This window comes from Gorilla gorilla, chromosome 12, assembly GCF_029281585.2.
Source record: "Gorilla gorilla gorilla isolate KB3781 chromosome 12, NHGRI_mGorGor1-v2.1_pri, whole genome shotgun sequence".
Classification (NCBI taxonomy): Eukaryota; Metazoa; Chordata; class Mammalia; order Primates; family Hominidae; genus Gorilla; species Gorilla gorilla.
In genome coordinates this window covers 101730525-101754707 of record NC_073236.2, presented here as the reverse complement: position 1 = coordinate 101754707, position 24183 = coordinate 101730525, and the positions used below count along the sequence as shown (strand labels likewise).

The 24183-nt window shown below is 45.8% G+C and overlaps 2 protein-coding genes and 1 pseudogene across 2 annotated transcripts in view; 2 read left to right on the top strand and 1 right to left on the bottom strand.

The window, feature by feature from the left end:
* Nucleotides 1-24183, top strand: part of RMDN2 (regulator of microtubule dynamics 2) — a 168093-nt gene that overhangs the window by 140700 nt on the left and 3210 nt on the right. The gene's annotated exons all lie outside the window — the stretch shown is intronic.
* CYP1B1 (cytochrome P450 family 1 subfamily B member 1) lies at nucleotides 3-9680 on the bottom strand. The gene is made up of 3 exons (XM_019021194.4): nucleotides 8154-9680; nucleotides 6720-7763; nucleotides 3-3703 (listed from the first exon to the last, which is right to left on the bottom strand). The coding sequence occupies exons 2-3, from the start codon at nucleotides 7760-7762 to the stop codon at nucleotides 3115-3117; spliced, it is 1632 nt and encodes a 543-aa protein (XP_018876739.3). The 5' UTR covers nucleotide 7763; nucleotides 8154-9680; the 3' UTR covers nucleotides 3-3114.
* The window catches only part of LOC101134634 (large ribosomal subunit protein uL30-like), a 151062-nt pseudogene continuing 143534 nt past the window's right edge, over nucleotides 16656-24183 (top strand).

Sequence of the window (24183 nt, the reverse complement as noted above, 5' to 3'; positions counted from 1 at the left end):
GATTATGAAAGTGATTTTTATTATTTTGGTAATGGTGTCCCAGTATAAGTAATGAGATACAATTTTTTATTAATTTGGTATATCAAACAGTAAAGGCTACATATAAATGTTGTTTCCCCAGAATGTACTTTGGCTACAACTATGAACTGTAGCTATTATGCACACACTAAAAGCATTCATGATAAAGTACAAAAATAAGAAAAGATTAAATAAGAAGGTATCCTTGAGTTATAAATGTCTACTAAAGTATACTTTTTAATCACACAGTTGTGTCACAGCTAAAAACACACAAATTAACATATACTGCTATGCAACTATTTGATCTAATATAGATCTACTAGGAAAATATTAAGGCTGTAGTAACACTTCACAGGTAAAGGCTAAGTTCTGGGACATGAAAGCTTTTAGAAAATTCACAAAACAAACCTGAGACATCTTTTTGTTTTGGAAAAAAGCAATTTGCTTACAGAGTCAAAGCTTTGACATACAAATGAAGCATTTAATAAACATTATACTTTATTGCAATAACCTGGAGTAAAACTTCTGACTTTAATGGTTGTCAGCAAATACATTCTCTCTCCGGTAGAAACACAATGAGGCTTTCTGATTAAAGCAGTAATCTGATTACTCCAGCCTCCAAATTCAGTTATTTTTATTCGTTGTTTGTTTTCTTTTCCTTTCTTTAACTAGGTTATAAGCATATTAAATAAGCCAGGTAAACTCCAAGCACCTTACTTTCTTCTATATAAACACAGCTTTCCTTTTGCCGCAAGCATCTGATGACAACTGGGCCTACATACATAAAAACAGATTATAGCACATCTGGACCTGGTTGACATAATGAGGCATCCAGATTGGTTCATGATTATTTTTGCTGCTACACATTTCTCAATCTAAAAAAATAGGCTACAGCAGCCCAAATTCACTGTCTCAGCCTTGGTGGGGCATAATATTTTGGAATGGCAAGTGCCAAAAAATTTTAATGTACTGGGCAAGCCTGCTTTGTGTAGTTGACTCTAATGCCTTTAAAAATACTGGCATGATTTTTTATATTCAAGAAGTACAGCTATGAAATTTTAAAATAAAATTACATGAAGTTTTTTAATATTCCAAACCACAAAACAGATCTGCTATGTTGTAGACTTTTAATAGCCTATTTGAGATTTAACTCTGCTACGCCAAACATCTTTCTTCTAAATGTCCATGCTTTGAATTTTGTGCTCCAAATTAATTAATTCAGAATGAGTGGGAAAATGTTTAACCATCTTTCCTTCTTTTCAGTGTTTCTCTCTTTTCTCTTACCATCCCCCCACCCCACACACACATACACACAACTATCATAAACTTCCTTTTTTAAAATTTTGGTACAAAGATTCCAAAAAGCTTAATAAAATGTAATAAGCACTTAGCACTTAGGACACTGTAGAACTTTCTTTGGAAGTTTAATTGCAATGAACTTTAAAACTTGAAACTTCAATTCACTTTTCTAAATGTGAATGCATACATTTCATTTGAGCTTTATGCTTTCCCAGCTACCAAAGTAATTGCCATCTTAAAGAACACAACTGACCTCATCTCCACTGTCTTTTCCAAACAGCTTCCAAGACTATCTTCTGATTCTGACTTTCCAAAAAGCAGACATTAATGTTAACTTTCAAAAAAGCATCTAGAAGAGAAATTTGGTCAGTTGTAATGGGAGTTCTGTCCCCAACTCTTGTCACCTCGTAAAAAGAACATCCAGGTAATTCATGGCATTTTCCATTATTCATTGGGCAGACACAGCTTAGATTTCTCTGCCTTCCACAGGAGAATGTTCAGATTTCCACTAACTTCAACTGGAACTCAATAATCAGAATGGCTTTAAAATTTAGTTAAAATTTAAGCATGCCATGAATTTGGAATTTTAATATATTAATTAGGTTATTTTCAAAACAAGATTCTGTATTGTGAATAGAATTTCAATAAAGGTGTTATAAAAATAAGAACACATCTTAGGATCTAATTTTGAGATTCACCAAAATTTGAGTGAAGAAAAGAAACCCTGCTTCATTTCCATGTCAAAAATAGGTGGTTGATTTAATCAAGCTCATTTTTAGCACACTTGGTTGCGTTGGTTGTACTTTTCAATTTTCAATATTATACAAGGCATATATTATTCAACCTTTTCCTGAACAAGATAATACTAATATACCACTTACGGACAGTTAAGTAATATATTTCACACTATTTGGTGACTTTTTTTTTTAACCTATGAGACTTACTGAAATCAGTACATTACGGTCACATAATTTAAAGCTTGGCTGGCTTTTTTTTTTTTCTTTGCTGATAATTCAAATTCTGTACTTTGGCAAGCAAAAGAGGTACAACATCACCTTGGAGTTTTACAATTTAATAATGCATACTTTAAAATTCATGATAAATCATGGAACCCCACTATACTCACTAATTCAACTATTGATTTCTTTTTGAGCAACTGACTTAATGATTTACCCTTAAAAGTAAGGAAGTATACCAGAAGGCAAAAGGATAAATCCACCCATAAATACTAGAGTCTAAGTTATTTTCCTGAAAAGGTGAAAAGGGAATTTCTGGTCTTTATCGTTTCCCTTATCACCTTCAATCACACACTTTACACTGAAATTACTTGTCTCTGTCTCTTCAACAATATACTCTGAAACTTTGTTTAATATACTTTTTGTCTATTTCTGCATATGGGAGACCAATCTTGGATTCCCACCAAAAATGGCCTGGTTACCAAAATACTTCTTCATTCAATAGTTTGGTGTAAGTGTTTGGGTGTATGTGTCTGTATGTGCATTTTAACTCCAAAGAATGCTACCTTCAGAAATAACCAAGATGCAGTATGTATATAATAATTCATTGGGCCCTTTAAGTCTTTGACTAAAAAAAATCTCCCCGAAGCTCCTGCATAGCCCACTACTCATGAAGAACCGCTGGGTATGGAGCACACCTCACCTGATGGACAGTTGATTTATGCTCACCTTAAACGCTAATTGAGAAGCAGCACAAAAGAGGAACTGGAAAAAAACTGAATTTTACTCCTCATCTCCGAAGATGTGAATATTTCTAAAATTTCAGCTTGCCTCTTGCTTCTTATTGGCAAGTTTCCTTGGCTTGTAACTTTTGGACAGCACTATCAAGGAGCTCCATGGACTCTCTGAGAGTGACATTGACTTTAAATGACTTGGGTTTAATGGTTAGACCATAACTGAAATTCATTTTCGCAGGCTCATTTGGGTTGGCCCTGAAATTGCACTGGTGAGCCAGGATGGAGATGAAGAGAAAAAGCTGCATCTTAGAAAGTTCTTCGCCAATGCACCGCCTTTTGCCCACTGAAAAAATCATCACTCTGCTGGTCAGGTCCTTGTTGATGAGGCCGTCCTTGTCCAAGAATCGAGCTGGATCAAAGTTCTCCGGGTTAGGCCACTTCACTGGGTCATGATTCACAGACCACTGGTTGACAAAAACCACAGTGTCCTTGGGAATGTGGTAGCCCAAGACAGAGGTGTTGGCAGTGGTGGCATGAGGAATAGTGACAGGCACAAAGCTGGAGAAGCGCATGGCTTCATAAAGGAAGGCCAGGACATAGGGCAGGTTGGGCTGGTCAGCCATACAAGGCAGACGGTCCCTCCCCACGACCTGATCCAATTCTGCCTGCACTCGAGTCTGCACATCAGGATACCTGTTTGGTGTTTAATGTGGAGAGAGAAAAGCAAGTGAGCAAAATTCTTATTTCATCTAGAAAGTACATTATAATTTATTTTAATTCCACTTTTCCTTAAATAGGCTATCTAGCTCAGTGACTAAATTAATATTTCTGGGAAAAAAATCTAAAACAGCTTCCTAATTTCTCACTAAATTACAAGATGGACTTTAAGAATTATATTTCCTGTAATAGGCCTTGCATGACTAATGCTGTCTTTCCCATTATAAGTCAAAAAACTCTTAAGTTTTCCCAGCCTCAAAAAGCACAATAGTAGATAAGGCCGACTTTTCCATTGGGTACTGCAGGGACAGTGTCTGGGTATCACAACACTTTTTAGGGGCCCATGAAAATATTTTTACATCTTTTACAATCTTCAGACCTAAAAAAACTCACTTTTAGGTAGAAGAAAATATTTTCATACATCATTTTAATGCATTCATCTTTATATCAGTGTAGTCATGAAATTTAATTTTTAATTTTTTTATAGTATAAGGAATCTACAAAGGCAAAAGCACCCAGGGCCCACGAAAGTTACAATGTGAAAGTAAATTTTTTTTCTCCCTCATTTCCCTGGACAATTCCAACAGACATGCCGTTCTCATTTTATACAAAGATAATTGGTGTCCTGATGGATAAAGCTACATACTGTATTTTTTAAATTTAAAAGCAAATACCCAATGTTCATAAAATTATGGTACAAACTGTAGTACTTATTCACTGTTGATTATACAAACTGATACAATCTTTTTAAAAAACAAAATCTTAGTACAAGGCAAGAGACATGAAGGTAACCTCTTCCCGCCTCATTTTAAACTCAGTAATCCATGCCCAGAAATGTATTTTCAGAAAATAATTTAAGAGATACAAAAATATGTAACCACAACAGGACCTAAAATTCTAAAAATTAGCCAGGCATGGTGGTACACGCCTGTAGCCCCAGCTACCTGCCAGACAGCGGCGGGAGAACGGCTTGAGCCCAGGAGTTTGGGACCAGCCTGGGCAAGGTAGTGAGACCCTGTCTCTAAGGTAAGTAAATACATAAAATTAAAATAAAAATTTTAAAAATGCAATCAAGGCCAATGACCAACATTAAAGTTCAATAAATGATTATATATAACTATACATTATCATGGCAAAATACTATGTAGCCATCAAAAATTACCAAAATAAATATTAAAAGATTAGAAATGTCCACTACCTTGAGTCAAAGTGTTAGAAGTCAAAAAACATGTAACTGATTGTTTGCAACTCCGAAAAAAAATGTATACACGTATGTGATGAAATGGAGGTATTTTTAGAATCGCTTCTTCAACATTATATTGCAGGAGTCTGCCAACTTTTTTCATAGAAACATGTATGGTGGGGAGAGCCAGAGAGTATCTATTTTAGACTTTGTGGACCAAACCCTCTTTGTTGCACTACTCCGCTCTGCCTTGTGTTGTAGAGTGAACGCAGCCATAGACAATGTATAAATGAATGGGCATGACTGCGTCAATAAAACGTATATACAAAAACAGATCGTGTAATTTGCCAAGCCCTGTCATACTGTCTTTTCACTAAAAAGGAAAAAAAAGTATCAGCATATTGAATTGAAAGTGACCTCCAAATTGTTTTATTTCTTTTTGCCGCCTAATTGGAGTACTCGGAGAACTGTTGTGGTTCTAATGAAAAACAAAGGCCGTTTCAAAAGTTAAAATGCCTATCTGGGGATGCACAAAAACCTATGGAACCTATTCCGGGATTTCCTTTTCCCTGATCTCTGGTTGACTTTTCTTTATTCGATTTCTGCCTCTCCCTCACCCACCATGGGTGTTTCTATGATTTTAACACTAAAAAGCCATTTTAAGTATACAGAAACTTTTAATTTGTGAAGGTAGCTGTACAGTATCTAAGGAAATATAGATTGCAGTGGATTTTAATAAGAAAAGAGTCATTCTCTGCCTTCCAAACACCTTTCTGTGGCGCCTGCAGATTCAGCATCTCCAACTGCTCACTTGTGCTCCAAGAAATGACACAAAACCAGGATTTCTGGTCTCTTCGGCAATCAAGATTTGCCTTGCGAAACATTTGCCCCTAGGGATAGTGTTTCCACAGTAAATACTACAGGCCGCCCAGTTAAATATGGATTTCAGATCAACAAGGGCTAATCTTTTAGTGTAAGTATTCCCGTGTAAAACTTACTTTTCTTTTGCCAAATCTGGCAACCCGACACCAGGGACCTGTTGAATCCGTGCTTAGTAGAGACCAACGTGGGCATCAGGGGGTCCGCTAACTGAGCCAAGCGCGACGCCTCCTGGATATCCCATCTGCCTTTCTGAATGCTACTCTGCACTCGTAAAAGTGACTGCTTCTTGTCTTCTACCCCGGCATTTCTCAAACTCCTAGCGCGGAGGTTTTATAAACCTAGCACTGCCCGCTAGTTGTGGCCGCCTTCTGAAAGTTTCTGTGCGGGTTACCTGTCGGCTGGCCCGGCCTCCATGGGCTTCCTTGGCCTGGAACAAAGCCCTGACGGGCGGCCCGCTTTTAGCGCCAGGGCTGGGCGGCCTCGGATGCACGCCGAGGACTAGCCTAGGAGAGGCTGCTGTGTTTAACATATTTATGACATTACCTTTTCTTTCGGAACTATTCCAGTTCTGCTTGTACTGCGCCAGGGAGAGAGATATCAGGGCTCATCTCCAAGCACTTAAAAACTCTTTGTTTTTCCGGGGGGTGGAGGGGTCTTTGCAAATGTGTTCTCACTCGCAAGCAGGGGAGGGGAGGATAGAGACAAGATAGGAGACCGGAGGGGTCGGGGCACCGCTGGGTGGGGCGCGTGCGCGTGTCTCAGCCCTCACTGTGAGTCCCTTTACCGACGCGATCTTGGTTTTGAGGGGTGGGGACCTGGAGCGAAACCCCAAACCCGGGGCGCTGCTTGCAAACTCAGCATATTCTGTCTCTACTCCGCCTTTTTCAGAGGAGAAAAGACCTGGCCCACGCCTCCCAGAGGCTTTACCTGGTGAAGAGGAGGAGCAGCCACTGCAGCGCGGTGGAGAGGGTGTCCTGGCTGGCGCCGAAGATGTCAGTGATAGTGGCCGGTACGTTCTCCAAATCCAGCCGCGCGCCACCATCGTCCGAGTCCCCGGCCGCCTTCTTTTCCGCAGAGAGGATAAAGGCGTCCATCATGTCGCGGGGGGCGGCCCCGGGCCGAAGGCTTTCGCAGTGCCTCAAGAACTTGTCCAGGATGAAGTTGCTGAAGTTGCGGTTGAGCTGCTCGAATTCGCGGAAAATGGTGCGCACCGGGTTGGGGAAGTACTGCAGCCAGGGCATCACGTCCACCAGGCTGCCCGCGCCCACCGTGCGCCCGAACTCCTCGTTGTGGCTGAGCAACTCACGGAACTCGGGGTCGTCGTGGCTGTAGCGGCAGCCGAAACACACGGCACTCATGACGTTGGCCACGGCCACGACGGTCAGCGGCCTCGGGTCGAGGAAGGCGCCGTCCGCGCTGCCGCGCACCAGCAGCGCCACCAGCTCGCGCGCCTCGCTCAGCATGTGGCCCTCGAGGACTTGGCGGCTGCGCGGCTGGCGCGTGAAGAAGTTGCGCATCATGCTGTGGGCTGCGCGCCGCTGCACCTTCCAGTGCTCCGAGTAGTGGCCGAAAGCCATGCTGCGGCCGCCGGACACCACACGGAAGGAGGCGAAGGACGGCCGGTCGGCGAAGGCCGAGCCCTGCTGCACCAGGGCCTGGTGGATGGCGCGCTCGCCATTCAGCACCACTATGGGGCAGCTGCCCAGGCGGATCTGGAAAACGTCGCCGTAGCGCCGCGCCAGGCGAGCGAACGAGAGGTGAGCCGCCTGGCCCACCGCCGCCGCGTTTCCGATCAGTGGCCACGCAAACGGGCCCGGGGGCGCGGACCCGAGCTGCCGCCTCCGTTGCCTCAGCAGCCGCTGGCCCACATGCACAGTGGCCAGCACCGACAGGAGTAGCAGGAGCGTGGTCTGCTGGATGGACAGCGGGTTTAGCGGCCAAGGGTCGTTCGGGCTGAGGCTGGTGCCCATGCTGGGGACAGAAAGGAGAAGGCGTGACACTCAGGGGTGCAGAGACAGGAGCGGGCTCCCCACGCCCCTACCCCAGCCTCGGGGGACTGAGTGCCGTAGGGTGGAGAGGTCGGAGCTGACTCTCTGGAGAAATGGCCGAAGACGCCCCTTCCCATCCCCAACCCACTCTCCCTTGGAGAAGAGAAGGGGCGTGTTTCCACCTCGCTGTAACCCAGCGCCAAACCCTTCCCCTCCCCGCAAGGCGCGTAACGGTTCCTGCAATTTGGGGACAACGCTGCGGGCATCGAGGCGGTGGCGCTTGATTTCCTTTAAAGTACCTACCACGCCACCCGCTACCTGCAATAATCCATCTGAAGAGGTCGCCGGGCAGCGGCTCGGCAGACAGACTGACCTGCGGGGAGGTGCGGTTTCCAGTGGCGCGGGACAGCCGCCTCCGAGAAGGAACTGGGACCTTTGCCTAGGGCAAGACGTCAACAGGAACCCGCAGGCCCGCCCTGGACACCTGCTGCCCTCACTGGAAGCTTTAACTCCCACTCGAGTCTCTTGGCGTCGTCAGTGCCAGGAGCGCTTGGATTGGGATGGGGACGGAGAAATGTGCCTCGCTCGCCGAGCCCCGCTGCACTTGGGGACCTGGCAAAGTCGAGGTTTCCTCACTGCGTTGAGATTGAGACTGGGGGTCGGTGAGTGGCGTCAATTCCCATGCCCTTGCGGCTCTCACAACTGGCGTCGCAGAAGCGCTCGCTCCCACTCCCACTCCCACTCCAGAGCCAAAGCGCGCCATCCCGCTCCTCCGGGTTTTAAGGACTGGGTAGAAGGAGGGCAGCGCGACCTGGCAGGGCGGGGCCTGCGGGGGGCGGGGCGCGCCGCACACCAGGCCGCTTTGACCCGGACTCCCGTCCAGGCGCACCGGCTGGCCTCCGAGCTCTACCAGCAGGCTTTCATGGGAGCGGAGGTGCCCACGTTTCCATTGTGCGGTAACCGCTCTTCATCACAGCCACCTCCAATCGAGGCCGCACGGTGTCCCCAGAACCACGCTCGGTACAACCTGCCCCGGCCGCTGCGCTCGACTTGGGAGCGCGCCCCGCCCCGAGCGCACGACCTCCCTTCCCTCTCCGCGACTTGAGCTTGCTTCCCGGAAAGCCAGTGTCGTGGCAGCGGTTTGCCTCACAGCGCCCCTCGTTGGTTGTTTAAATTTTATCTTAGGTTCTCGCAAACAAATTGCCACCTCAGTGGAGGCTCTTTGGCGTGCTAAATTTTTTCCAGTTCTTGCGGCGAGATCAAGAATCCCTAAAAGTAGCCGCTCCCCCGCCCCGGGGCCCCGACAGTGCTTGGGCACACAAAGGCTCCTGGGGCGCAGCTGGCCCTGAGATTTCCCGCGTAGAGGCCACTCCAGGTGGCGCTGCCCGCTGGTGGGCGCGAGGCCGCCCAGGCTGCGATGGAAGCCGTTGGCGCAGGGCGGGGAGCCAAGCTGGGGCGACTGGGGGGGCCTGGGGGAGTTAGCGGGGCGGGACCCGAGCGGGGCGGAGAGTGGCGGGAGGAGGCGAATCTCCGCGCTCCGGCGAACTTTATCGGGTTGAAAAGTTTCTGCTGTCGCCTCCCCTTTGCGTGCGGAGCTGGGCTTTGCGTGCGCCGCTTCTGGAAAGTCGGCTCCAGTCATATCCCTGGGCGCTGCCTGCGGCCGCCCCTCCCGCGCTTCTCACGGCACCTGACACGCGGAGGCGGCGGCCGAGGGTGGGGTGCCGGCCACCACCACCCTTGGCGTGGGGTGCCGGCCGCCACCACCCTCGGCTGCGCACGCACAGTCGCGCCTGCCAGGCCAGCGAGGCGCACGCTTGGGCCACCACCCGCAGGCCGAGCCCGGGCGCGTATCGCCACCTCGCCGCGCACCGGCGGCTGTGTGGTCTTCCTGGGCGCGCTTGCGGTCGCGAAGGGGGCGCTCCCTTTATAAGGGAAGCCGGAGGCGCTCGGGCGGGGGTGGCTTCCCCCGCCTGGCGCGCCCTTTCCTACATGCTGATGCATAGGATTTTCAAGACAGCTAAGAGAACAAGGACCTCACGAGGCGGGGGGAAGGGCGAACTCGAGGGAAGAGGTGGGATGTATCTAGTTAACCAGGTAGGAATTGTACTGGCTTCATCAAAGGATAAATATAAAAGTGATATGTTCACCAGGGACAACGCTGCACTTTGAGCTCCACTCGCGCTGCGAATCTCGTGCTATTATTGACCTGTTTACAGATGAATAAACTGGGGTTCAGAGAGGTTGCGTGACTTAACCCAGGTCGCGCAGCCATCAAGAAGTGGAGCCAGGGCGTGAAGCCACCAAGTCCCACTCCAGATCCTTCACATAAGTTTACACGGAAGAAAATTGCAGATAAGAGGCCCAAATGCCTTCTTTCTTGCCTCTCTTAAAAAAAAAAAAAAATGCACGTGGTGCTAGGCGCAGTGGCTCACGCCCGTAATCCCAGCACTTTGGGAGGCCCAAGCGGGCGGATCACTTGAGGTCAGGAGTTCGAGACCAGCCTGGCCAACATGGCGAAACCCCGTCTACTAAAAATACAAAAGTTAGCCGGACGTGGTGGTGCACACCTGTAATCCCAGCTGCTCGGGGATCGGGGGGCAAGGCAGCAGAATTGGTTGAACGTGGGAGGCAGAGGTTGCAGTGAGCAGAGATTGCACCACCGCACTACAGCCTGGGCAGCAGAGTTTAAGTGAGATTCTGTCTCAAAAAAAAAAAAAAAAAAAAAATCAGCTGGAAGAACTTTTTAATTATTGTTTTTGTTTTCATAATTGAGAATTCTGAGAATAGCAGAGAAGAAATAGTATGCTAACCCTTTGCAATTAAATTGCTTATGAGGGAGGCCAGGGGAGTGTGCCTCATAGCTGATCCTGGAATGACTGATTACATTGTAAAGAAACACAAAGGAGTGTCTGAAGAGAATCTGACTTCTTGAGAGATTGAAACCAGCAATCAATTTGCTGACCTGATAAAGAAATGTCTTTTCGTGTTGGCTTTTTTTATTTCTATTTATCAATTTTTTTTTTTTTTTTTTTGAGATGGAGTCTCACTCTGTCACCTGGGCTGCAGTGCAATGGCGTGATCTCGGCTCACTGCAACTTCCGCCTGCCAGGTTCTCCTGCCTCAGCCTTCCAAGTAGCTGGGGTTACAGGCGCGCACCACCACACCCGGCTAATTTTTGTGTTTTTCTAGTAGAGATGGGGTTTCACCATGCTGGCCAGGCTGGTCTCAAACTCCTGACCTCAGTTGATCCACCAGCCTGGGCCTCCCAAAGTGCTGGGATTACTGGCATGAGCCACCGTGCCCGGCCTGTGATGCCTTTTATTCGTTATCTTTTGAAAAGTTTTCTGGAAATGATTTCACACACCATGATGGGGAACTTAGATAGTGATGGAGTTTTAGTTTTTGAGCAGTTGCATTGGTTTAATAATAAGCATTGGTTTCCCAGAGGTGAGTCGGCCTACATAGCCTTTGAAATGAGTTTCATAGCAACCTTCCCATGTCCAGCTTTAGCAAGATCCTTGCCTAATAATTCAAGACTCTGCTGCATGCATCAATCTCTCATAGACTTTAATTTAGTAGACGGGAATTATCTATGAGCTAATGCCAATCCTGAGCTGTTGACATTCCGGAAAGCCTTTATCACAATACCTCTGCCAGAATGAGAGCAGATGGAAGTTGCCTTTAAGTAAATTCCTATTTTTAAAAAGTATAAAACGAGGTTGTTCCTAAGACCTCCTGTCCAACTCCTCAGTAATGCCATCTAGTTTTTAGATCAACTAGATGCATGCTTTCCTGCCATCGCAGATAGATCAGATATATCCTCCAAGCTGTAGTTCCTTGGGCTCAGCTCTTTTTCTAGGACATGACTCAAAAATCAGAGGAACCAGGTTGGTAAGAGCTGTCAGAAAGATAAGCCCTTATCAGTTATGGCAAACCAAAATGACTGGCTATGGTAACACTTTTTGCAGAGAATCTTCAAGCCTGGAGTTCTTAGGGCTTTATGGTGCAAACTTCATTGAATGCCCCATCCGGTACCCTGATAAGGACTTTGGATAAATCCAGAGCAGCCTGTTGGCACCCCGACCCAACTCAAGGCAGAGCCCTGCCTCTAGTGAGAATCTACGCAGGCTCTTTAATTATCATCACAACTTCTCAACCAAAGCAGGGACCTAAGGCCCAGGAATCTCCTTTCAATCAACACAGAATATGGGCATTCTGCCCTCCCAAATCTCAGACTTGAATTGTTTGTTGCAAATAACTTTCAAAAAGAACAGCTAAGCTAGAGGGATAGTTTAAAGTAGAGAGAGGTTTAAAATATCTTATATTGTATTGATTCGAAGGAACAACTTAAGCTTGTTTAAGCAGAACAGGAATGCACTGGCCCATGTGCAGAGAAGGATAACTGTGATGCTTCACAGGATACAAGGACCCGGGCCGCTCTACCGGCTCTCTGCCTATGCTGGTCTTCGCTTGGGCTTTCTCTCTTTGCATGGCAAGGAAGCAGCTTAAAATTAACAAAACAAAGAGAAAGAGAACAGCTCTCTTCCAGGATCCTAGAAGGACTCCAGGGGGCCAGGCTGGCATCAGGTTTTTACCCTGTGGGCAAGGGCTTGTTCTTTCATCAGAAAAAAAGAGATGGCAGAACATGCTAGGAAGCCAAAAAGCTGACCCAGTCCACTCCATGTATACATGTCTGCCCACTGGTTTCTTTGGGTTGGAGGATAACCTAAGGAAACCCAAAGCCATTATTGTTATTATTATTTTAAATCAGCAGATACATGCATTGCCCTTAGAGCCAGTAGCCCAGAAAGCTCTGCCCTTCTGCTGTCAGGCTGGAACTCACTTTTCTTCATGGTCTTCCTCTCTAGTGTGACCCCTAAGTCAGTTTAATGGGTAGCCACTGTGCTTTTCCAGTCATCTCCAAACACACATACCCACATGCACTGAGGAGAGTGGAGGAGAATAAGCCATCTCTGGTAGGCTCTTGACATTTGGGTGGGCAGGATTCAGTCATCAGGCACATGCTGGTAGGCAAGAGGAGCAGAAATAGGGAGACACACCAAGTGGCTGAGGGTGCGATAGAGGGAGGAACTGTAGGATAATGCACACCATGTGCTGGACCATGAAAGGAATCTTAGGAATTGATACCAAAACCCTGTGCCTCACCTGAAGCGCTCCACTTCCTTCCTCCTGGCAATACACAGGCAGAGAACCACAGAGCTAATAGAAAGGTATTTTATCTAATCTCAGAAGCCATCATTTGTAGGATGCACCCTTATTTTTATGTACTAACATAAAGAAAGGAAGCTACCAATTATAATTGCATCATCGACTCTAAGATACATCCAGATTTCGGAGATGTAAAATGGAAAGTTGAAGGTATGATTTGGAGCTGACAAAGCATTATACATTTCATGCGCGTCCGTGTGAAGAGACCACCAAACAGGCTTTGTGTGAGCAATAAAGCTTTTAATCACCTGGGTGCAGGCGGGCTGAGTCCGAAAGGAAAGTCAGCCAAGGGAGACAGGGGTGGGGCGGTTTTATAGGATTTGGGTAGGTAAAGGAAAAAGGGGGGTTGTTCTCTGGTGGGCAGGAGTGGGGGTCACAAGGTACTCAATGGGGGAGCTTCTGAGCCAGGATGAGCCAGGAGAAGGAATTTCACAAGACAATGTCATCAGTTAAGGCAGGAACAGACCATTTTCACTTCTTTTGTGGTGGAATGTCATCAGTTAAGGCAGGAACCGGCGATCTGGATGTGTACGTGCAGGTCACAGGGGATATGATGGCTTTGCTTGTGCTCAGAGGCCTAACATTCCTGTCTTCTTATATTAATAAGAAAAATAAAACTAAATAGTGGTAAAGTGTTGGGACAGCAAAAATTTTTGGGGGTGGTATGGAGAGATAATGGGCGATGTTTCTCAGGGCTGCTTCGAGCAGGATTAGGGGCGGCGTGGGAACCTAGAGTGGGAGAGATTAAGCTGAAGGAAGATTTTGTGGTAAGGGGTGATATTGTGGGGTTGTTAGAAGGAATATTTGTCATTTAGAATTATTGGTGATGGCCTGGATACAGTTTTGTATGAATTGAAAAACTAAATGGAATAAGAGAAGGAGAAAAACAGGTATAAAAGGTCTAAGAATTGGGACAACTCAGGACATCTGATTAGAGAGTGCCTAAGGAGATTCAGCATAGTCCTGCCAGCAAAGATTATTTATTTACTTCAAGGGTTTAGAGTGGCAGTTTGGGGATAGCACCAGGAGATATCAGCTGTGATGGCTTGGAGAAACAGCGTAAACCGGCAGTGTAAACAAGAGCAGGGCATGTATGAGTAGTTGAGAATGGTGAATAGGAGTAAGACTAGACAGAAGATAATAGGGATGATAAGTTTTTTTGGGGCACAGTCTAAGTTGGTCTGGTGTCTGGAATGAGACTGGGGCCTAATAAAAAGGAGCATCTATACAGGAGCTCAAATGGGCTGTACCTTGTAGCATTCTGAGGACAGGTCTGACTTCTGAGAAAGGAAAGTGGTAAAAGTATTGTCCAGTCCTTTTTAAGTTGGTGGCTGAGCTTGGTGAGGTGTGTTTTTAAAAGACCTTTAGTCCGTTCTACTTTTCCTGAAGACGGAGGACCGTAAGGGATATAAAGAGTTCACTGAATACTAAGAGCCTGAAAAACTGCTTGGCTGATTTGACTAATAAAGAAAGGCTGGTCTGTTATCAGACTGTATAGAGGTGGGAAGGCTAAACTGAGGAATTATGTCTGACAGAAGGGAAGAAATGACTGCGGTGGCCTTCTCAGACCCTGTAGGAAAGCCCTTTGCTTATTCAGTGAAAGTGTCTATTTAGACTAAGAGGTATTTTAGTTATCTGACTCAGGGCATGTTGAGTAAAGCTAATTTGCCAGTCCTGGGTGGGGGCAAATCCTCAAGCTTGATGTGTAGGGAAGGAAGGGGGCCTGAATAATCCCTGAGGAGTAGTAGAATAGCAGATGGAACACTGAGAAGTTATTTCCTTGAGGATAGATTTCCACGATGGAAAGGAAATGAGAGGTTTTAAGAGGCGGGCTAGTGGCTTGTACTAGAGCATAGCCTGCCTTTGCTGGTGTGTGGCGATTAGGCCTGGTGGAACTGCCATCAATAAATCAAGCGTGATCAGAGGAACAGGAAAGAAGGAAATATGGGGAAATGGGGTGAATGTCAGGTGGATCAGAGAGATACAGTCATGGGGGTCAGGTGTGGTATCAGGAATAATGTGGGAGGCCGGATTGAAGTCCGGGCCAGGAACAATAGTAATTGTGGGACTTAACAAAGAGTGAGTACAGCTGAAGGAGCCGGGGAGCAGACAGTATATGCATCAGGTGTGAGGAAGAAAATAGATTTTGGAAGTTATGAGAAATGTAGAGAGTGAGTTGAGCATAGTTTGTGATTTTTAGGGCCTCTAAAAGTATTAGGGCGGCAGCAGCCGCTGCATGCAGACATGATGGCTAGGCTAAAACAATAAGGTCAAGCTGTTTGCATAGAAAGGCTATAGGGTGCAGTCCTGGCTCTTGTTTAAGAATTCTGACCGCACTAACCATGCCTAGGAAGGAAAGGCGTTGTTGTTTTGTAAGGGATTGAGGTTTGGGAGATTAATCGGACACGATCAGCAGGGAAAGCACGGGTGTTTTTATGAGAATTATGCTGAGATAGGTAACAGATGAGGATGAAATTTGGGCTTGACTGAAGTAATGGGGGCTGTCTGTGAAGCCTTGCGGCAGTACAGCCCAGGTAATTTGCTGAGCCTAATGGGTGTCAGGGTCAGTCCAAGTGAAAGCGAAGAGAGGCTGGGATGACGGGTGCAAAGGAATAGTAAAGAAAGCATGTTTGAGATCCAGAACAGAATAATGGATTGTGGAGGGAGGTATTGAGGATAGGAGAGTATATGGGTTTGGCACCATGGGGTGGATAGGCAAAACAATTTGGTTGATAAGGCGCAGATCCTGAACTAACTTGTAAGGCTTGCCTGGTTTTAGGACAGGTAAAATGGGGGAATGGTAAGAAGAGTTTATAGGCTTTAAAAGGCCATGCTATAGCAGGCAAGTGATAACAGGCTTTAACCCTTTCAAAGGTGTGGGATGGGATATTGGCATTAATCGGGGTAAGGGTGATTAGGTTTTAATGAGATGGTAAGGGATGCATGATCGGTCGCCAAGGAGGGAGTAGAGGTATCTTATACTTGTGGGTTAAGGTGGGGGAATACAAGAGGAGGACGCAAAGGAGGCTTTGGATTGGGAAGAAGGGCAGCAATGAGATGTAGCTGTAATCCAGGAATAGTCAGGGAAGCAGATAATTTAGTTAAAGTGGCTCGCCCTAATAAGGGAACTGGGCAGGTGGGGATAACTAAAAGGAGTGCTTAAAAGAGTATTGTCTAAGTTGCCACCAGAGTTGGGGAGTTTTAAGAGGTTTAGAAGCCTGGCTGTCAATACCCACAACAGTTATGGAGGCAAGGGAAACAGGCCCTTGAAAAGAAGGTAATGTGGAGTGGGTAGCCTCTGTATTGATTAAGAAGGGGACGGACTTACTTTCCACTGTGAGAGTTACGCGAAGCTCGGCGTCCGTGATGGTCTAGGGGGCTTCCGAGGCAGTCGGGCAGCATCAGTCTTCAGGCACTAAGCCAAGAAGATCTGGGAAGCAGTCAGAGACCCTTGGGCCAGAGTTCCAGGGGCTCTGGGAGTGGCTGCCAGGTGAGTTGGACAGTCCGATTTTTCAGTGGGGTCCCGCACAGATGGGACACGGCTTAGGAGGAATCCTGGGCTGCAGGCATTCCTTGGCCTGGTGGCCAGATTTCTAGCACTTGTAGCAAGCTCCTAGGGGAGGAGTTTCTGGAGGAACGCCTGGCCGCTGCGGTTCAGGCGTTTGGAAGTTCTTGTGTGCTGGAGATGTGGCTGGGGTTTGTCTCACAGTGGAGGCAAGGAATTGCAACTTTTTTCTATTATTGTACACCTTGAAGGTGAGGTTAATTAAATCCTGTTGTGGGGTTTGAGGGCTGGAATTTAATTTTTGGAGTTTTATTTAATGTCGGGAGCAGATTGGGTAATAAAATGTATTTTGAGAATAAGACGGCCTTTTGACCTTTTAGGATCTAGAGCTGTAAAGTGTCTCAGGGCTGCTGCCAAAGGAGTTACGAACTGGACTGGATTTTTATATTTGATGAAAAAGAGCCTAAACGCTATCTAATTTGGGATAAAGAAAAAGGAGCATTAACCTTGACTTATGCCTTTAGCTCTAGCCACCTTTTTAAGAGGAAATTGCTGGGCAGGTGGGGGAGGGCTAGTCACGGAATGAAACTGTAAGCCGGACCAGGTGTGAGGAGGGGAGGTGATAAAAGGATTATAGGGTGGAGGAGCGGAGGCGAGGAAGAATTGGGACCTAGCTGGGCCTGGCGAGGAGCAGCCTGGGGAGGAGGGGAGAGGTCAGATGGGTCTGTAGAAAAGGAAGATTAGAAAGACTCAGCGACGCTTGGGGTTGGGACTGAGGGGACAGGTGGGAGGGAAAGAAGGAAGATTTGGGATGAGTTGCATTGGGAACAGAGACTAGAGAGGGACCGACGTGTAAAAGAATGCCTGGACGTCAGGCACCTCAGACCATTTGCCCATTTTACAACAAGAATTATTTAGATCTTGTAGGATGGAAAAATTGAAAGTGCTGTTTTCCGGCTATTTGGAACTACTGTTGAGTTTGTATTGGGGTCAAGCGGCATTGCAGAAGAAAATAAGATGCGTAGATTTTAATTCAGGTGAGAGGTGAAGAGGTTTTAAGTTTTTGAGGACACAGGCTAAGGGAGAAGAAGGAGGAATGGGGGGTGGAAGGTTGCCCATAGTGAAGGAAGCAAGCCTAGAGAAAAGAGAGAGTAGAGACATGGAGGGAAGGGGTTTGGGGGTTCTTACCTTTCAGAAAAGCGGGAAAGGGGTTGGGGCACAGAGAAGAGGTTGGGGCACGGAAATAAGGGATGGGGGCGCAGAAATAAGAGGTTGGGGTGTGGAAATAAGGGATTGGGGCACAGAGATATAAGGTTGGGGCGCGGAAATAAGGGATTGGGTGCAGAGATAAGAGGTTGGGGTACTTGCCCCTCCTCTAGAAAAGCAGGACTTGCTGCTCAGGGTGAAGGAGAAGGCGTTGGGGATTTCTTGCCCCCCAGAAAGGAGGAGAAGGGGTAGAGACATGGAGAGAAGGGGTTGGGGTATTTGCCCCTTCCCCAGAAAAGCGGGACTTGCCACTAAGGGTGAAGGACCAAGGCAGGCGTCCCTACATGGTCTGACACCTCTGAAACCTGGGTGAATAATCATTGCAGGGACTGCAATGATTAAACACCAAGGGAAGGCTGCCTTCCCAGTCCCTGACCGGCGCCGGAGTTTTGGGTCCACGGATAAAACGTGTCTCCTTTGTCTCTACCAGAAAATGAAAGGAATTGAAATTAAGAGAAGGGAGAGATTGAAGAGTGGAAAGGAGAAAGTGGTTGAGGGACAGTGAGAGAGGTTGGAGAAGAGAGTAAGAAGAGGCCGCTTACCCGATTTAAAATTGGTGAGATGTTCCTTAGGCTGGTTGGTCTGAGGACCTGAGGTCATAGGTGGATCTTTCTCACGGAGCAAAGAACAGGAGGACAGGGGATTGCTCTCCCAAGGGAGGTCCCCCAATCCGACTCATGGCACCAAATTTCATGCATGTCCGTGTGAAGAGACCATCAAACAGGCTTTGTGTGAGCAATAAAGCTTTTAATCACCTGGGTGCAGGCGGGCTGAGTCCAAAAAGAGAGTCAGCCAAGGGAGACAGGTGGGGCCGTTTTATATGATTTGGGTAGGTAAAGGAAAAAGGGGGGTTGTTCTCTGGCGGGCAGGAGTGGGAGTCACAAGGTACTCAGTGGGGGAGCTTTTGAGCCAGGATGAGCCAGGAGAAGGAATTTCACAAGACAATGTCATCAGTTAAGGAACAGGCCATTTTCACTTCTTTTGTGGTGGAATGTCATCAGTTAAGGCAGGAACCGGCGATCTGGATGTGTAGGTGCAGGTCACAGGGGATATGATGGCTTAGCTTGGGCTCAGGGGCCTAACAATACAGGCTGACAAGGATTCTTTCTTTGTATTAAGCACTTTCTAGGTTTCTTGGATGGAGTGGTTAGCACTAAGGGTACTGGCTACCAATCCTCATTTCTAATAATATTATTTCATGTAGACAAATGTAGACAATTGATGTTTTCTCAATCCTATGTAAAGTTGGTGAGAAGGTGATTTAGAAGATTCTGCTATTTTTATTGACCTAAATTAATCTAAGAAAAGATAGTCACTTGCTAAGTAGATGCAGCTTAAAACAAGTTTCCTACTCCTGCTCCCCTTCCAATCTCGTTGCCCATGAGCTCTGTCTGGTATTAGTGAAAGCCACATGTATTCTAGTTCCTCACCAAAATGCATATTTAGAGGTAAAGGGGTGTAATGTCTGCCACTTACCCTCAAATGGCTCAAGGAAAAAATAGAGGGGTTGGGGGAGAAGGAGAGGGAGGAGAATGAGAAAGTAAATGTGGTCAATGTTAATTGGAGAATCTGGGTAAACGGGAGTTCTTTGTGATTCCTTGAAACTCTTCTGTAATTATATCAAAATTAAAAGTTAAATATAAGAACATAAAAAAAGATCTTCCCAACATTTTGATCTTACATTGCCTTCTTAGCGTCTCTTGAGGGTTTCTTGTAAGCAAGGACAGTGGAAAGAAAGTGGGATTAGTCTGCTGTTCAGGGTCCTGCATCTGATATGTCACTCCTGGAGTTCAGGACTAATAAAAAGTTTGTGCTCAATTGCAGTCTTTCTCCTCAGCACTATGGATTATAACCTGTACTTTCTGTGCCGTCCTTGTTCTTTGAATGGATTGAGTGTATCTTGTCTCTTTTATCTTAGGCTTTCTTCAATTCCTTTTGAAAGCAGAAGAAATATGATATAAGGCAGTGTCATGCCCTTAGTTCTACTGTGCCCCTGTGTTAAGGGGCATAATCTACTCAGGGTTCTATGTGCTTCATAAATGCAGCAAATGGTGCTGTGCTTTAATGGTTTTTCCCAGCATCATTCCCAGTTCTTTCTTTCCTTTGGTTTGCTTCCTTCTGCCCTTTTCCTTCCCCTTGCTTCATCCTTCTTTCTTCTCTCTCATTCTGTCTCTCATTTTCCCTTTCTCTGGGTCCACTCCTATCTTCCTCACCCTCATTCCCTCAAGACCTCCACTCTCATCTCGGGTGCCCCCTTTTCTGTTCTGCTGTCTCCCTTCCTCTCTTCATTCTCTCTCACACAGAAGAGTAAAGAGTCAGGGCAGAGGGGAAAAGAGTGAGGGAAATAAGAAGAGGGAGCAGAGAGATACAGCAACTAAGAAAAAGAAAAAAATACCCAGCCCTGGGGCTAAAAGATAGTCATGGTGGTCAGTCACTTTGTCTGGGCTCTCAACTGGTGTACTTACCTCTCCTGCTCAATGTTTGAGCATGTGCCTCTGCTGCTTAATATTTGTGGGGTGAAGCTCCCACCGACTTGGCACAGGGATGATTCCATATGAAGGGAAGGGATGCCAGGGTCTGTGGTGGTTTTTGTACGTTTGTTCTCTGAGCTTCTACTACCACCTACTCTACTTCCTGAAATAGACTTTTCTCTCCTCCATTTCCTTCTCCTTCTCCTTCTTTCTTTTATTTTCAGAGTCTTGCTCTGTTGCCCAGGCTGGAGTGCAGTGGCACCATCTCAACTCACTGTAGCCTCCATCTCCCATGTTCAAGCGATGCTCCTGCCTCAGCCTCCCGAGTAGCTGGGACTATGGGGGTGCACCACCATGCCTGGCTAATTTTTGTATTTTTAGTAAAGACGCGGTTTCACAATGTTGGCCAGGCTGGTCTCAAACTCCTGACATCAGGTGATCCACCTGCCTCGGCCTCCCAAAGTGCTGGGATCACAGCCATGAGCCACTGCGCCCAGCCTGAAATCAACTTTTCTAACAGTGAAACAGGGAGCCTACTGTCCACAACTTTGGTCAATAGGGAAACACTTTACTTCCCTAATTCTTTGACCAACCATAGAAAACCTTTAGGCAGATGAAGGATACTAGTTTTCCTTGTTATTTTCATTTTCTAAAAATAAATATTTACCAGGTTACCAAGAAAATACATAAAGCAACAAGTAAAACACCCCACCACCAAAAGAATGTACATTTGGGCTCAGCTAAGATCACAACATCTAGCCATGGACATGTTGACTGGTACAGCCTCCAGGTTTTTGGTTGGTTAGCACCCAGATTCTAGTCTTTCTCTCTCTCTCTCTCTCTCTCTCTCTCTCTCTGTCTCTCTGTCTGTCTGTCTGTCTGTGTCTCTCTGTCTCTCCATTCACCTCTTAGTTTTTAGCATTAGATCTGCGTTCCCTCAGAGGTTTTTTTCTCTTTCCACAAATGGACCAAAATTCCGGTTGAAAACTGGGTATATCCAGGGTTTGAGAAAATAATTGATAGTTAAATAACTTAAGTGGTTAGTCCTCCCCTGCATGATCCCAACGGAGAACACAAAGGCTGGATAATTATACGTCAGCTTTTTTGACCATTGACTCCCAACAGGATTTTTCCCTTCTACTATTGAAGTGATCATTTCTCAACTGTTGTCTGTTCTATTGTTGGACTGCTTTGGTTAGAAAGCTCTAGATGCTAGAAGGTTCTTCCCAATATTAAGAAAAATTCTGGAGTGAACTTTCTTGCCTTCTGGTAAATCTAGAGCTATTTGGAGTGACATAAAGCAAGACTCATTCTCCTTTCCTGTCACATGTTTGAAGATGGAATTGTGCTGCTTCTGAGCCATCCTTCCACCAATTAAAAATGCCCCAGTTCCTTATGTCTGCCTTCTGGACAGTGTACTTTTTCAGTATGTCCATCTGAGTATGGGCCTGAAACTGAACATAGTATCCCAAGTATGACATTCTGTCTAGCCCAAGGGGGTGTGGTTACTTCCCATTAGACATAGTGTTACTTTCAATGCAAACAAAGTTTTTGCCCTGTTTTAATATATCTGCATCCCACTATTAAAACATCTATATTCTACTAAGATTGTGATAAACAAAAATCTTCATCCTTTAATATAGGACTTGGTAGCTGGCTTAGTCTTCAGTTGTACTTGTATTATTGATTTTTCAAAAAAAATACTACATGTGAGATTTTACATTTATTTCTATTAAATGCATCTTGTGGCTTTAGGATGGTGTTCTGGCCTACAGAGGCCATGTTGATACTCCCAGGAGCACAGACTAGGACAGGACAGGAAGACTATCCAGGGAAAGCATGGCCCAGTCTGGACTACTTCTAGGCAAAAATCTCTGGACTGCGGTTTATGTTATATAGTTGCATCATTATACATCCAGAATATTATGCATATTAAATTATTTTTCTATTTTGGCCAGATATTTATTCTTAAAACACACACACGTAGTAACATAGATTCTTGTTGCAAGAGAGTCAATCAGTATATAAAAATACGCAGAAAAATGAGAATAAAATGAGAAAACTTACACTCCCACCCCTTCCCAGAGTAACCATGGGTACCATGTGCCTTCTATTTATGTACATGCATACGGTTGTACATATAGATAGATAGATCCACTTCATGATTTTAAACTACTGCATGGTATGACCATGACATTATTATTATCATTACTATTATTATTGAGACAGGGTCTTGCTCTGTCGCCCAGGCTGGAATGCAATGGTGTAATCTTGGCTCACTGCAACCTCCACCTCCCAGGCTCAAGCAATCCTCCTGCCTCAGGCTTCCAAGTAGCTGGGACCACAGGCTCATGGCAGCATGCCTGGCTAATTTTTGAGTATTTTTTAGAGATGGGGTTTTGCTATGTTGTCCAGGCTTGTCTCGAACTCCTGAACTCAAGCCGTCTTCCCACCTCAGCCTCCAAAGTGCTGGGATTATAGGCATGAGCCACTGCGCCTGGCCAACATTATTTTTTCAACCATCAACGGCGACTTAGATGGTCATTTGTGTTGTTCTTAACTCTATTATTAGAGACTCCACTGCAGTGATTTCACTTTTCTGTGCAATTCTGAATCCATTTGCAAATGTTCCCCCAGTATTGATTCTCAATAGAAATGCTTGAGCCATAGGGATATATGCATATATGCTGTATCCTCACTGTCTTCTAAAAAGGTTTGCCAATTCCCATCTCTGTGAACCTTGGCTTTGTACCAAGTAGAATGTACCTAAATACTTTTCCTTCTATAAAGGATGGTTACTTTGACTTAGGTTTGCCAACATGGAACAAAACAAACAAAACAAAAATTTTACTTGTCTTTCAGACCTATTTCTTCTCTTAAAGAATACATATGCCTGTGTTCAGATTATCTCCTCTTCCTGACAAATGAGGGAAATCCCCAGATGAAAGCTGATAAAACATTAGATGGGGGTAATTCCGGATCTCCACATCCCTGTGGAACACATCACAGAAGCCAGGATTGGAGAGCCAACTTCACACACCTCCATATCCCCTCTTAGATGAATGGCAATTCTTTACAGGCCCTGGGCACAGGCCCAAATGCCTTCTGGGCTTGTCTAATCCTCCAGAGGAGATCAAAGGCAATACAGCCAGCATACCCAATCATTAGGAGTTTGGCTTCTGGGACCAGGCACTCTTGGGTGTGAGCACCAGCTCTCTTATTTATAAGCTGTAACCTTGGCCATGTTATTTAACCCTTATGAGCCTGACTTTCCTCACTTGTACAAGACAGGTAATATACCAACCACAGAGGGTGGTTTTGAGGATTAAATGAGATATTGATTGTAAGAAAACAAATAGCATAGTTGATGGCAGAGTGAGCACCCAATAACAGCCATTATCATTATTACTACTACTTACTAAGTCCTTACTTCTGTCCAGTAAAATCCAAGACATGGCAAGGACTTGAACCTCGCAGGAATAAAAACATGGCCCACTTGGTTCAGCGTGACAGCTCTCAGGGTGGCGTGCCATTACCCACCTGCAAATTCCTAACAGCCCAAAGTGGCACCAGTCACTTCCTCGTTGCGTTTCTCAGGCAGCACATTGAGTGGCTGCTAGCATCACTCCAGAGCCAGACTGAATCTGAATCTGGCTCTCCTACTTACTCCGGAGTGACTTCCATGCTAGAAATCGCTTCTCTGGGTCCAGCTTACACTTAAGTGAATGGAGATGTAAAATGGAGATGATACCAGTACCGATTATGCAGAGTTGTGGTGAGGACCGAATGAACTAATACATGTAAAGCTTTTAGAAGGGTGCCTGGCATGTGGTGGGTGCTCAGGCATCATTAGCTGTTATCATTATTCTGTGGGAGGCCATTTGCCACTGCCTTAACAAGGCTGATCTCACAGAAACATCTGCTGTTGGCAG

Bases quoted from the DNA above. Each gene is read 5' to 3' on its own strand.
- CYP1B1 (XM_019021194.4), bottom strand. From the start codon at position 7,762: ATGGGCACCAGCCTCAGCCCGAACGACCCTTGGCCGCTAAACCCGCTG. The intron at 3,704-6,719 runs GTAAAGCCTCTG...AACACCAAACAG, and splicing joins CTGCTCCTCCTCTTCACCAG to GTATCCTGATGTGCAGACTC.